We start from the raw sequence: 15,121 nt of genomic DNA, 5'->3' as shown, positions 1-15,121 counted from the left end.
GCCTGCCTCTGCCTCCCGAGTGCTGGGATTAAAGGCGTGCGCCACCACCGCCCGGCTGCATCTTGCCTTTATTAATGAATATTGTGTTCCTTTTCTTTTACATTTCTTGTTGTGAGGCCTTGTGAGAAAGATTGCTCTTTTTCTTTGCTTTGTTGTTTTTGAGACAGTCTCTCACATAGCCTGCTGGCCTGTGATTTGCTGTTACAGCTCACCTCCAAGTCACAAAGACCTGCCTGCTTCTGTCTCCTAAATGATGGGACTCTGCTGACTTGACTGTCCTTGCTTTTTAAATGTGATCTGATTATGTCAGTGTCTACTTCTGGCCCCACTTCTTTGTTTTTGTTTTGTTTTGAGACAGGGTCTTAGCAGTCAGCCCAAGCTGGCCTTGAATTCCTTATCCACCTGCCTCTACTTTCCAAGTGCTGCGATAATAGACATTCATTATCATGCCTGGCCTGCTTTAATTATGTTTTAAATTTTAATTTACTGTGTGTATGTGTGTGTGTGTGCGTGCGTGCGTGCATGTGTGTGCATAATGTGTTTTTATGGGTGTGGAGTCAGTTCTCCCCACCTTGTGGGTTCTGGGGATGGAACTCAGTGCTGGGGAGGCGAGCACCTTTGCCTGCTGGGCTCCCTGCCCCTACTCTGCTTAGCCTGCTGGGCTCCCTGCCCCTACTCTGCTTAGGTGTATAGTTTTGTCTTTTGCTGATTTCTGGTATTTTTCTGTCCAGCATGACAGCAACTACTGAAAGACCAGGATAAATCCAGACCCCCACCCCTAGCAGGAAGAGTAGAGCCAAAAATCTAGGTTAATCGGTTCAGGTTCAGTGACTTTGTTCCAGAAACTGGCTGACCACAAAGTTAGGTTATAATCTTGAGAACAATCTTGAGAAACGGGGGAGTTAGCCTTGTGATTGATTATCACTGGTATTTTTGGAATCTTCCAATGACGCCCTCCCTACCCCCATTGGGTTGTGGTTTCTTCCATTAAATACCCCTTCTCCCAGCCAATATCTTTTCTCTTTTTTTCCCCCAGTGGTTCTGGGGATTAAATTCAGGGATGTGGACATGCTAGACACATCCCCCACCTTCTCTGCCTTCCATCTCCCTGAGATTTTGCTGGAATTGAACTAAACATCAATGTGAGAATTGATAGGTTTTCATGCTGTGTCTCCCCCTACAGGAATGTCGGTGCAATGTATCTGTCTACTTATTCAGATGTTGCTTGGCCTTTTTCTCAGCTGCTTGTGTCTTCTAGCCCTATTCATATCTTACCTGTGTTGAGAGAAACTTTATTAGCTTACCATCCTTGGTCTCAGTCTGTGTAAGGACTCATGCACATACTCTTCTCTCACAAGTGATTCCCCACCTGGCGGCATCATGTGTGATGGACATCATTTTCTTTTCTGTTTTCTTCTGAACAGGAATGTTGGTTATTTCAGCCTCTTACCAGTAACTTCTAATGACCTAGCAAATGACATTGTGCACTGCAGTGCTGAGAAGATACTCCCGAGGATACAGCAGTGATTCATTGAAAGCAGAAGACTTGTTTTGTCTTTATCTGGGTGACCCTGGACAAGAGTGATGCCTCCAGGCAGGTGCTATGCGGCCCACTCAGCTCAGGCTTCAAGGGAACAAGAGCACCTTCGTAAGGTAAAAAAGGAAGAGGAGGAGGATGACTATGCTTCTGTGCAGACTGCCAGGCCACAGACGCTTAACCGCCCTGGACAGGAGCTGTTCCGTCAGCTCTTCAGGCAGCTTCGCTACCATGAGTCTTCTGGGCCCCTAGAAACTCTGAGCCGGCTCCAGGAGCTCTGCCGCTGGTGGATCAGGCCTGATGTTCTTTCCAAAGCACAGATGCTGGAGCTGCTGGTGCTGGAGCAGTTCCTGAGCATCCTGCCTGGAGAGCTGCGGACGTGGGTGCAGCTCCATTGCCCAGAGAGTGGTGCAGAGGTTGTTGCCCTGCTGGAAGAGCTACAGAGGGATCACCATGGAGCACCACTGAGGGTAGGTGATATGTATAGGCTCTGCCTGCCTTTTTGTGGATGAGAAATGTGAGCTTGGGGCATGTAGGGAAATAGGAAATAACCTGAGCATCTGAGAACTGGACTTTGATCGCGGACCATTTAGCAAGGTGCTTTTTCCACTTCACACAGGAAGACCACCTCTAGAATAGGATCAGCAGGTATTAATAAATTATAATAAAATTAGTTTATGGATAAAATGGTTTATAGTATAGAAAATCCAGCTCCACTTCCATTAAGGTTTCTATTGCTGTGAAGAAACACCACAACCAAGTCAACTCTTAAAAACATTTAATTGGGACTGGCTTGCAGTTTCAGAGGTTTAGTCCATTGTGGCCATGGTAAGAAAGCATGGCGGTGTGCAGGCAGATGTGGCGCTGCAGAAGAAACTGAGAGTTTGCATCTGCATTCACAGGCAGCAGGAAGTGACAAGGACACACTTCCTCCAACAATGCCTATTCCTACTCCATTAAGGCTACAGCTTCTAATAGTTCTACTCCCTGTGGGCCTAAGGGGGCCATTTTTATTCAAGCTACTGCATTCCACTCCCTGGCTCCCATAGGCTTGTAGCCACACCATAATGCAGAATACATTTAGTCCAACTTCAAAAGTCCCCATAGTCTTCAACAAGCTCGGAGTCTCTTCTGAGACTCGTACAATCTCTTTAACTATAATCCCCTATAAAATCAAAAAAGGGATCACATACTTTCAACACAGGATATACATTACCATCCCAAAACATAGGGAAGGTAGCACAGGGAGGAAATACTGGGCCAAAGCAAGACCAAAAACCAACTGGTAAACTCCAAACTGTCTCTCCATGTCTGATGTCAAAACACTCTTCAAATCTCCAACTCCTTTGAGCTTTGTTGACTCCAACACACTTCTCTCTCTCGGGCTGGTTCCCTTCCCAGCTAGCAGCTTTCCTCAGCTAGTATCTCACGACTCTGGCACCTCCAGCATCCTGGGGTCCCCAAGGCAATCCAGGCTTCACCTTCACAACTTCCGTTCAGGGACATTCTTGACACATGCCTAGCCTCAGTGGCTTTCCTTAGTCATGGAGGGAGATTCCACAACCCCTTTCATCCTTGATTCTAAACCCAAAATCATGTGGTCAGAGCTGCCATGTTCCGCTGCCTGCTTGGGCTGGAACATGGCCCCTCATCAGTTATATCTTCACCAGCTTTCTGTTGATGATTTCCTTCACTGCCTAAGCTTGGCTGTCCTGGACCTGGATCTGTAGTCCAGATTGACCTCAAACTCAGAGATGTTCATGCCTCTGTCTCCGCGTGATAAGCTTAAAGGTATGCACTGATGCACGTGGCTCAGTCCTTCACAAGCTGCAAGTTTAGCTGGATGGGATCTTGCACAGAGATCATCACTCTTTTTATTCCATTTAATATCAGGATTTTCTTTAATCTGTTTATCTCCTCGAATACAGGATTTAGCTCCACTTCCTGGTGCCCCTTTTCTCCTCAAATTGAACATTTTGTATTTTTCCTTGATCAATTTGCTTCTTTTCATTATAAATCTTCAGTAAGAGTGAATACTAATTAATTAAGAGTGAACAGAGTCAATAATAGGCTGTTTTTGAGATTTCGTCTGCCAATGGAATTAATCCAAAACTTTTACTTTAGCCTTGGGCAGACATTTTTTTGGATAGAGGCAAAAAACAGCCACATTTTTTGCCAAAATATCAGAAGATATCCAGGCTATATACTAAAATTCTCCTCTGAAACCTCCTTACATAGGCCACCACTGTTCAAATTATCACTATCTTCTCTTCTTATATTAGTGTGGCTCACTAAACCCCAAGTAAAGTATTCACCTGCTTTTCTAATCCAAAGTCCACAGTCCTCCAAACAAAAACGAGGTTTCTGCCTTTCACAGCAGTGCCCGGTCCCTGGTACTGACTGTACCAACTTCTGTCTTAGTTAGGATTTCTGCTGCTGTGAAGAGACACTACAACCATGTCATCTCCTATAAAGAAAAACATTTAATTGGGGCTGACTTACATTGTGAGTTTAGTCCATTATGGTCATGGAGGGAAGAAGCGTGGTGGTGTGCAGGCAGACATGGTACTGCAGAAAGAGCCGAGAGTTCTACATCTGGATCCACAGACAATGACACACTTCCTCCAACAAAGCCACTTCTCCGGCAAGACTACACTTCCTAGTCCACTCCCTACTACCACAACATAATCTGATTTGGTTTAAGACTAACAATAGGCGGACTGGAGAGATAGATGGCTCAGAAGTTAAGAGCACTGGCTGGTCTTCCAGAGGTCCTGAGTTCAATTCCCAGCAACCACATGATGGCTCACAACCATCCGTAATGAGATCTGGTGCCTTCTTCTGTCATGCAGGCATACATGCAGACAAAACACTGTGCACACAGTAAAAAAAAAAAAAAGGTAACCATAGGCTTGGGTGGTAGGGGCAGAGGAGGAGCAGAAAGGAGTCAGGAATCATGAACTCTGAATGGAAGAGCACAGAGGAGCTGTCTTGCATATATACTGGAGTTCATTTCTACATTAAGGAAAGCCTTGTCTCAGAGACAGAGCTGCCTGAAGCACAAGAGCAAAGCCCTCCTTCCTGTTCTCTGAGAGGATGCGTGCTGTGAGCCAGGGAGGTCAGGATTAACACACAGCACACTTCAGGTTCTGCAGGCAAGCCTTTATTCCTTTCTCACATTGTATATATAGCCCTCAGCAGGGGAGGCAGAGCCAGCAAAAGCAGGAAGCTCATCACCGTAACTCACATGGCTTAGGGCTAAACATCCTTAGAAACATTGCTGAAAACAATAGATTGTTGCTGTTTTTGTTCCTGGTTTCGGAGCAACCAACCACAAGAGTGCAAAACAGATCAAGTGGGGATGCCAAGGGACCCAACAGATGAGCATAGGAGAGCTTTTCTGTGTGGTTTCTTTCCTGGATGACTCTTAAAATTAATATTGCCTCTGATGGTGGTCACTGTTTTGCCAGGTTTACAGTTTGAAAGCCCGCTTTCTCTGAGGCCATTGTCCATTTCAGTACACTTGTCTGGTCTTTGCTGCAAACCATTGTTCCTCCATTCCCTTTCATTTCTCATCTTTAGGCCAGGGGACAGGTAGGCAGTAATTAGAAGGCTTCCCTGTGCCATGTGAGGATTCCTATTACCAACTTGCCATGTGTACCCTTATGTTAAGTGGTAACCTTACGGACTCCCTGGTGCAGGGAGGCCATGGAATAAAAGGTTTCTCTTTTGTCTTCTTTTTGGGTGCCTTTCGCCAGGAAATGATCAGCGGGCCTGGTGGCCCATCCCTGTACAGGGACTATTTATGAATTTGCTTCCTATTTCTGTTGGAATGTTCTCATAACATTTTCTTTTTGCCAGGACCCATGCCTTGCTCAGAACCCAGGTGTGCACTGGATAGGCACTGGAGCTCTGCAGTCTGCACAGATATGGTCCCCTACGTCACGGCTCAGGAACAGTTCTGCTCTAGAGGACCATTTGGAGCCTCCACATGGACTAGGAGTTTGTAAATTCCTGGCTGGGCAAGATGGTACTCACTGCCTAGACCCCAGCTTTCTGTTATACATCCTGTGTTACCTCACAAGAACTTTTTGTCACCTAGCTCTGTGTTCTCCTGAACTCCCCCCTGATTCATGATTGGTTGGTGTCTTCCGTTGCCCTCCACTCTTCCCTTCCAGTTCCCAAAAGACACTGAGGGAATGTTTGGTGCCCGTGTGGCGTTGTAAGATCCCCAAACATGACCACCACAGAGCCAGTATCCCATGTAAACACAGGGGTTTATTGATCAAAAGCTCCAGCTTGGGCCATCACCCAGCACCCTGATGTAGCGGGTGACGGAGAATGGCTTCAGGCTTTCAGGGTTATGGGTTTTTAAGGGAAAACCCACATGCCTTGGCGTTTCAGGGTTGAGTCATTCGTTGACTAGGGTCTAAGGGCACTTAAGTTATTGGTTACACAGAGAAGTCACAAGGACATCTGGAGCCCGCAGACACTGACCAGAGTTTCTCATTGGCTGGCCTACCTGGTGGGGTTGCCTTGACTGGGGCACAAACTCTACAACTTTGTGGTTTTGACCAGAACCAAATTCAGCCCCCAGTCAATTCCGGTCTAAAATGGAGTCTGTCCTGCTCCTCCCTCCCTCCCTCCCTCCCTCCCTCCTCCCTCCCTCCCTCGTCTGTGCATCTTGAACAGCAGTCTGCCTGCTTGAGGGAGTGAGGAGAGTGGGCTTCCTGGGTGTCAAGAGCTCTCTGACGGCTCTTTCCTCCTTCAGATGCTGCTGCTGTCTTGGAGCCTGCCCATCCCCCGACAGAAGAAGACATCGGATGCCAGGTAACAACAATCACCAAGCCCTTGGTAACTGGCACTAGGTGAGCCAGCTTTGGGTCTTTTTTGGTGTCTCAGGCACTGCTACCTTATGAGTAGTGAGGCTTTCTTCATCCTGGACTGTCATTTGACTTCATATTTAGGAGACCAGAGCTTTCTGCTGGGTGATGGTCTTTTACCGTGGCCAGATTTACCCAGTATTAGTTAATTCTGTATCAGACCCATGATCAACTCTAAATCATTGTTTTTATCTTACTTTTCAGGAAGCTTTGACATTCCAGGACGTGGGGGTGACCTTCTCTCAGGAAGAGTGGGGATGCTTGGACTCTGCTCAGCGCAATCTTTACCGGGATGTTATGCTGGAGAACTACGGGAATGTAGTTTCTGTTGGTAAGTCTTTAGCATCCCTGCCAACCTCCACTTTTACCTTTTTTTTTAATTAAAAAAATACTCATTTGTGTGCATGGATGTGTATGCTTGTAGGCACTTGACTGCCACAGCTCATACAGTGAGAAGTCAGTTAGTGAGAGGGGAGGGGTCTCTGTCCTTCCAACCATGTGAGTCCTAGGCTTGGCAACAGGGGCCTTTACTCACAGAGCCATCTTCACTGGCCCTTGTGTTTTATTATAATGTGTAGCCTTAGACTTCGGCTCTGTAACTACCAACCTTATTACTTAATCTATCACTAAACTAACAATCCCTCTTAAATAACCGAGATGGTAATGTCTGTCATAGTCTGTCATATGGGGTTATTGAAAAGACTGAGGCTGGGTGGTGGTGGCGCACGCCTTTAATCCCAGCAGTTGGATCTCTGTGAGTTCGAAGCCAACCTGGTCTACACAGTGAGTTCCAGGACAACCAGGACTGTGATGTAGAGAAAGCCCGTCTCGAAAAACAAAAACAAAAAAAAGAGAGAGAAAGAAAGAAAAGACTGAGGCTATTTCAAGTTCCAGGTTGATCCATTCAAACATGGTTGACTGATGTAGTTTGAAGAATGTGTGGGTGTTTGTCTGTGCACCACCTCATACAGTGCTCATGGAAGTTAGGAGAGGGTATCAGATCCCTTGGAATTGGAGTTAGAGATGGTTATTACCCACCATGTGGATGCTGGAAACTGAACCAGATCCTTTGGAGGAGCAACCAGTGCCCTTTAACTGATGAAGCATCTTTCCAGTCAGCCTCTCATGGCTGCTTAGGGCAGCAGTTCTCAACCTGTGGGTCGTGATACCATTGGCAAACCTCTATCTTCAGAAATATTTATATCATGATTCATAATGAGAGCAAAATTACAGAAGTAGCAACGAAAATAACTATGGTTGAAGGTCATCACAACATGAGGAGCTGTACTATAGGGTCACAGCATTAGGAAGGTTGAGAAATGACTGGCCTAGAGCTATCAGAAATGACTGATCAGGTATCTTGCCCTAGCTTCTTCCATTTGTTTTTCTGGCCTTGCCTCCTCTCTACCAGGACTTTAGGCTGTAGAGAGTAGTTCTGTGTCCTGTCTTCCCACCCCATTCCCTTTTTCCTGCAGTGGAGTCATCTCCCAAACCTGCTCTCATATCCTGGCTGGAAGCAAGGAAGCCATGGGTCGTGGATGTCTGCACAGTTCAGCCAAAGAGGGATCCAGGTACTGTCCCTGAAGGTGAGTTCTATAAAATCTGCTATGCTCTGCCCCTCTTAAATTTATTGCTTTTTCTCATGCTTAAATATGTCACTAGGGACATCCTCCATTGTGTCCTAGGAGTTACTAAGGGGAGCTGGGGCCCCTAGTCCTCTTTCCCCCTCTTGGCCTATGGAAGGCCATTTCTTCCCAGCCTTGTCCCTTCTTCAGCATCTCAGTATTGGTCTTACTCATCACGGGGCTTCCCTGTTCTCTTTCCCTTGGTTATGATGCCCCGTACCCATGTCTGCACTGCCTGTGTTTATCCCTTCCGCCGTGAGCTTGGTACTCGGCTCTCTCAGGCCCTTAGAGTCTCACGTCTTAACTTTTGGGGACTTTTGTGCAGTGATCAGTCCTGCGCCATGATTTTTCTCTACTGTCTTGCTATTAATATTCTTCCTTACCTCTTTTTATTTTATTTTATTTTATTTTGGTTTTTCAAGACAGGGTTTCTCTGTAGCTTTGGAGCCTGTCCTGGAACTAGCTCTTATAGACCTGGCTGGCCTCGAACTCACGGAGATCCGCCTGCCTCTGCCTCCCGAGTGCTGGGATTAAAGACGTGTGCCACCACTGCCCGGCTCCTTAGCTCTTTTTATTTCCCTGCTGGATTGGCCCTTCTTCTTCCCTTCCCTATTATTTGAGATACTTCTTACGGTTTTGTCATAATCTTGACTCTTGTAAGAAGGTAATAGCACTCAGGCAAGAATCTTCCAATTTATAGCTTCCTGTTGCCTTCTTCGGTTGCAAATATGGGGGAAAATATATTTCCTTGTACTTTTTTTCTCTTCACCAGGAGGTAAGTCCCAGATTAAGTCAAGCAAATTCATCTTGAAACAGGAGCCTTCAGAATACACAGAAACTTTTACTGTGCCATCAGTATGTCCTGAGACAAGTGTTTCTGATGGAACAGGACTCAAAGAATATTTTGAAGAGAACAAGCTACAGAGGCCCTGTGGAAGCCCCATACAAGTAAAAGAGATGAAGGAAGGAACTGACATGGGTAACGAGACAGGAGGAGAATCTGAAGTATTGGGAAGCAGTAATATTCTTGATGTAAAACATGTTAAGTATGTGAGTGTTTCTAAGAAAAAACTTTCCTTTAAACATGGCCATGACAGACACTTCAGAAAACGGTCACACCGTTATAACAAGAAATATAGGCTCAGGAACACAGATAAGGGATTTGGTGCATATCAGAGTATTCGTATTGGACTAAAAGACAGTGAACAGGACACAGGCGGGAAGGACTTCCTCCTCAGCTCTCAGAGTGTTCATACGGTGAGGGCAAAGGCTTACAGGTGCCATCACTGTGGGAAGGCCTTCGGTAAGCGCTCCCATCTTGAAGACCATCAGAGATGCCATTATGAAGAGAGACTGTTTAAATGCAGGGTGTGTGAGAAAGCTTTCAAGTGGCGTTCAAACTGTGTGCGGCATGAGAAAATTCACACTGGAGTGAAACCTTATAAGTGCAGTTTTTGTGAGAAAGCTTTCCAGCGTCTGTCAACCCTCCGTGTGCACCAGGAAACCCATACTAAATCTGATGAGTGCAAAGAAGCTCTTACCTCCAACCTGGATCTCAGTCATTGTTTGACAGACAGCGGTGAGGAGAAACACTTGGACTGCAGCCAGTGTGGGAAATCCTTCTGTTGTAAGTCCTATGTTCTTGAACACCAAAGGATTCACACACAGGAAAAACCTTATAAATGTACCAGATGTAGGAAATCCTTCAGGTGGAAGTCAAATTTTTCTCGTCATAAGAGATTGCACCAGAAGAAAGAGAAATGTCGAGAAGACTTGAAGCAGGTTATCTCTGCTGTGGAGAAACCTTTCCTGTGTCATCAGTGTGGGAAAACTTTTACTCAAAAGAAATCACTCATTGAGCACCAGAGGACTCACACAGGGGAGAAACCATACCAATGTAATGAGTGTGGGAAAACATTTACCTATAGGTCAGGTTATATTATTCATATGAGGCTTCATACTATTAAAAGAGAGCCTGAAAGTGGCCAACCTCTCAGTCAGGGTGCGGTGTTTCACATTCCTCAGAGCGAGCACAACACAGAAGAGCCTCACAAGTGTAAATTCTGTAGCAAAACATTCCGAATTCGCTCATTCCTTCTTGTTCACCAGAGAGTTCACACGAGGGAGAAGCCCTATAAATGCAGGGAGTGTGACAAAGCCTTCCGATGGAGTTCCAATCTCTCCCGACATGAGAGGCTGCACTCTTATTACCAGCAGTACCAGCAGTATGATTATCATGAAAGTCAAGACACTTCAAATTTAGAGTCAAGAATCCTCACTGGTAAGAAGCGCTTTTGGTGTCAAGAATGTGGGAAAACCTTTACACGTAAAAGAAGCCTTATGGATCACAAGGGAATACACAGTGGAGAGAAACGTTTTAAGTGCAACCTGTGTGAAAAATCGTTTGATAGAAACTATCGTCTTGTTAATCATCAGAGGATCCATGCTACAGAGAGACCTTTTCAATCCCAGAGGCGTGGTAAAGATTTTGTTGGGATACATGTCCGTTCTGTTGAGCAGAGAAGACACAGCAGAGCACTACAGTCTGATAATGCTGGCTTGTCCTCCTGTCGGGATGCAAGGTTAAATATTCAGGATTTAAGACTGAGTGGAAAGAAGCCCCACAAAGAGTACGAGAGCTGCAGGTTCACTGCACCCCAGAGTGGACCCACAGGCTGCCACAAGTGTAGTGTTTGTGGGAAAACCTTTAGCAAACATTCCCGTCTCACTAGCCACAGGAGATTTCACACCAGAGAGAGGCCCTTCAAATGTGAGGCGTGTGGGAAGACCTTCAGGTGGTCTTCCAATTTGACTCGGCACATGAAAAACCATGTTAGAGATTAGCCTGGGGTCTGATGACAGTGGCGGTGGGGAATAGTTCCTGGTTACATTTCTAGAGAGCTTGTTAGGCACTGGGAAAACCTCTACGAGGACTTGGTCGTTTCTGTTTGGGGGGTTCTTGGTGTGAGGTCTTTAAAAGCTTTTAAAAGGATTGAAGAGGTCAGGGACTCCTCAGTCTACCTGCTGGAAAGTGGTACTGGACAGTAATGCCCATGCAGCCCAGGTCTCCTTGTATAACTCTTGCTGTCTGTGATTAGAAAGTGTGTGTGCGCGTGTGTCTGCTGGGAAGGGGCCATCTAGACCCCCAGGTCCTCTTTAGGTTTGACTTGTGTCAGTGCCGTTCCCTCGGACGTCCCCTGGGCGCTCACAGCTAGCTGGTGGTTATTGGCTAGATGGTCCTAAAGCAAAGGACAGGTGCTGGGTTCCATTGTTTAATCTCAACAAGCATATCGATCCATCATCTGTGCTGAGATATAAGTGGCCAGAACAGACAAAAACCCTGCTGTTTGTTGGATTCTTCCTTAAATGAATTAGATCATAGCCTGGATGGTGATGTGTGTTGAGGACAAAGTAGACCAGAGAAGAGTGGCAGGAATCTGGCTAGGATGTGAGCGGTGATTTTAAATGGGCTGTCCGGAGAGTACCTGCTGGAAGAATAAAAACTAACCGGGGCCGGGTGCATAGAGAAACCTTACCTCAGAAAACCTAAACAAAAACCCTAATTGGCTAAAAAGCTGGAGGGGGTTGGGTTGTAGAGTGAGTTATGTTACTCTATGGAGAAAGAACTCAGGGTAGAGGACAAGGATCTTGTCTGGCGACTGATTTTAGGGGTGGTTAGTGTGGGGACCCCTGGGTGGAGTCGACTGGAACTGAGTCCTGGGTCCATCTTTCCAGGGGAGTCTCTGGTCTACCCTGTGCTCACACTGTAGATTATCCTGGACCTCGTCCTTTAATTCCTCTTGCTCCCGTCTCTTTTTGAGGTCCATGCCATAGCTGGTAATGTCACCTGGGGTCTCAGTTATACTTGTCTTTGCTCCTCATGTGTCCAGGCACATGGGAAAGCTGAGCTTGGGTACTTAAATGGATTTTTGCAAAACAAACAGGCTCCATTGCTTCTCCAAACTGGAAAAATGACTCTGCACTTAAATACTTTTGTTGCTCTTGCGTGGGTTCAGTTCCCAGCACCCACTAAGCAGGTCACAGCCAGCTACAGTCCCAGGGGATTTCATGCCCTGTCCTGACTTCTGCATGTGGCTCACAGGTGCAAGCAAACTACTTATAAGAAATCCATTCAGAAGACAGTATGAGCATTAAAAGTCTTTATTTTAAAATCGCCTCTCTGAAGATACCTAGCTCTGCCGAGTGGAGCTTTATCTTAAGTGAGCCTTGATCAGACAAGTTGGGCTTGAGTCAAGTATTGGAGGGAAGTCATACGCAGAAGTACACAGCTGCAGGGTAGGAGCCCAGCTATGGGTGATTTGAGTAGTGGATTGCAGGATGGCAGACAGCTTCTGATTGTCTTGGTAGCTATGTCTAATCTTATACTCGAACTTGGCTTGGGAAGCACAGGCTTCTGTCAGCTTGGCCTTTCTGCTGACGGAGGAACTGAAGTAGGGGGGGAGAGAGACAGATGGATGGAGACCCTCACGGAGGGGTGACTGACTGTCGGGTGACTTCTTGTTCACCTGGTCAGTGTGGTCAGTTGTATCCTAACCGAAGACTGGCAGACCAGTGTGCAAAGAAGGAGCCATATGGGTTGTCTTAGCAATCTCTTACAAAAGTTAGCTTTTGAAAGCTCAAGTGTGAAATGGGTAGAACAACTGGGATTCAGACTCCTTTGTAAGTGGAAATTAAGACAGATTGCTAGGCAACTTGAAAGTCTTACAAAATCGAGAGCTTATCATTGGGTCCCTTCTGGATTAGTGTGAAGAGTGGTGGGCGTGAGTCAGCTCGCTCAGCAGGGTTTAGGTAGCGGGGCTGGCGGAACATACAGTGCAGGAGCTGGTTGTCTGGTCTTTCAGAAAGAATAATAAACTCATTTTGGAGGTGCTCTCCTGGAGTCCTGTTGTGGGGTGCTGATGCAAGAGAACCAGAGTTCACACCCCATGCAAGGATAAAGAACAATACCCTGCCTCAAAACAACAGCAAAAACAATGACTGTAGAAGCTACACTGAGAGCTGCAGAAGCTGTATATAATATAATACACTGTTTATATGAAGTTTAAGCATATTGGAAGTGAGCACATCACTTTGATTTGGGTTTCCTTATTTCTTTAAGTGGGATGGAGTACTAACCTCATAGGGTGGTGGTGGGGCAGTATTGAAAATGCATGTGTAACGTTGAGACTGGTGTCTGTCATGTAAACATTCCTGATATAAAGTTAATTTGCACAATTTTCTGTGGATTCAAAAGACATGAAACAGGAGTGTAAAGTTATGAAATGATGTGTGCTTACGTGCTCCATGTCTGGGTGTGCGGTGCTGGTGAAACCAGAATGAATGCATGGGGCTTCACTTGTTCTTCTAAAAATTGACACAAGCATATCCTAAAGTTACGATTTAACGGGATAAGATGTGGGTTTTTTTCAACTGTTAAAATATATATCAAAATAAAAAAATTAAGCATGGCCTCTGATACCCACATAATGATTATTAAACGGAAGTTGCAGCTCTGCCACTTGCTGCTACTTAAATGGTCTCATGTCTCCCCTCCCTCTCTCTATGAGATAGTTCTGGAGTATAAACCAGGCTGGCTCCAGGCTCACAGAGATCGCCTGCTTCTGTCCCCAGAGTGCTGGGATTAAAGGCGCGCAGCCGCACCTGGCCCACTTTATCTCTCTCTCTTTTTTTAAATATTTATTTATTATGTATACAATGTTCTGTCTGTATCCCTGCAGGCCAGGAGAGAGCACCAGACCTCATTACAGATGGTTGTGAGCCACCATGTGGTTGCTGGGAATTGAACTCAGGACCTTTGGAAGAGCAGGCAGACAATGCTCTTAACCGCTGAGCCATCTCTCCAGCCCCCCCACTTTATCTCTTAAATTCTCAACATTCTTACCTGCTAAAATTGGTGGTGGTGAAGTTTGAAGCCAGCCAGGTCTACAAAGCAGATTCAAGGACAGTGGGGGCTGTTTCAGAGAAACCCTGCCTCAACAGATGGGGGGGGGGGGGCAACACAAAATGGCTGTTGGGATGGTTAAACAGCCACAGTGCACCAGTTTGAAGAAAACCAGGGTGTTCTGTGTCTCAGTATCATCTCTGAATTAGATTGTGAGCGTTCTCAATTCCTTTTGCTGAAGAAGAAAAGATATGGGCAATTTTATTGTTGGCATGGGAGTTGGGACAGTGATGCTTGTTAGCCATCCAACTTTCCTGGTAGGTGGAAAAAAATGAGTATTTGTGTGCCAGGTACCACATCTTTTAAGTTAGTACTAATACTATTAAAAATAACAAGATTGTATCAGTCAGAATATTGAAAAGCCAAAAAAACCATACCAGTTATTTTAACTGTGAAACTGTTGACTGCATGTGTTGAGGTAAAGAGACAGGATTGGAACTGAGCTGGGTTAGTGCCTGAGACCTTTCCTCCATCTGGGCAAGCTGGTAAGGGTGTCCTGGCTCTCCCTGTAGCACCGTGGGAGGAGGGAATCCCAACCTCTCCCAGCCTTGGTTTTTGTTACTGCACCAGGGCATTCTGTAATCCCCAATCCGAGTCACCTGCCCCTCTTGTTGTCTGACTGGTGTTGTCTGCCCAACTTTTTTTCGGAAAGTCTCAGTTTTGTGGAGGGGTGTGAGTGTGAAGCGGGTTTTCTTGGGGAATTAGATAACAATTCGCAGTGAGGTTTGTTAGGGTAAAAGTAAGATGCGGATCCGCGAGTGGCTGCAGGTGGTCCCAAGACCATACCCAAAGTGGCGGCAGGCAGTGGGCGGTGGAACCACACTGCAGGTCCCCAGACCATGCTGCAGCTCCCTGAAGTAGTGGCGGGCAGTGGACTGCAGGACCCAAGAGCAGCCAGTCCCAGGCAGGGACGGCAAAGTTCCCCAAGTGGCTGCAGTGGGCCACGAGGAGCAGCGAGCCCCAGAGGGTCCCATGAGGAGAGAGAGACCGATGGGCACCCCACGAGACCACGCTGCAGGTCCCGGAAAACAGTTGGTCCCGAGCCACGTGGTGGGTGAGAGAGAGATGGATAGGCACACCATGTAGAGTGAGGTTGGATGATGGAGAAGAGCAG

The 15,121-nt window shown here is 46.3% G+C and overlaps 1 protein-coding gene across 2 annotated transcripts in view; it reads left to right on the top strand.

Annotated features, from left to right (window-relative positions):
- Znf445 (zinc finger protein 445) overlaps positions 1-11,740 on the top strand; it is a 14,202-nt gene extending 2,462 nt beyond the window's left edge. For both annotated transcript variants that reach the window (XM_005348149.3, XM_026779154.1), the window contains exons 2-7: positions 1,425-2,007; positions 5,399-5,567; positions 6,309-6,367; positions 6,625-6,751; positions 7,896-8,006; positions 8,818-11,740. In XM_005348149.3, the coding sequence (XP_005348206.1) occupies positions 1,585-2,007; positions 5,399-5,567; positions 6,309-6,367; positions 6,625-6,751; positions 7,896-8,006; positions 8,818-10,889 (2,961 nt within the window). In that variant the 5' untranslated portion in view covers positions 1,425-1,584 and the 3' untranslated portion in view covers positions 10,890-11,740. The remainder of the gene's footprint in view (positions 1-1,424; positions 2,008-5,398; positions 5,568-6,308; positions 6,368-6,624; positions 6,752-7,895; positions 8,007-8,817) is intronic.
- The last annotated feature ends 3,381 nt before the right edge of the window (positions 11,741-15,121 follow it).

Source organism: Microtus ochrogaster, chromosome 5, assembly GCF_000317375.1.
Source record: "Microtus ochrogaster isolate Prairie Vole_2 chromosome 5, MicOch1.0, whole genome shotgun sequence".
Lineage (NCBI taxonomy): Eukaryota > Metazoa > Chordata > Mammalia > Rodentia > Cricetidae > Microtus > Microtus ochrogaster.
This window is presented reverse-complemented; position numbering and strand designations above follow the sequence as displayed.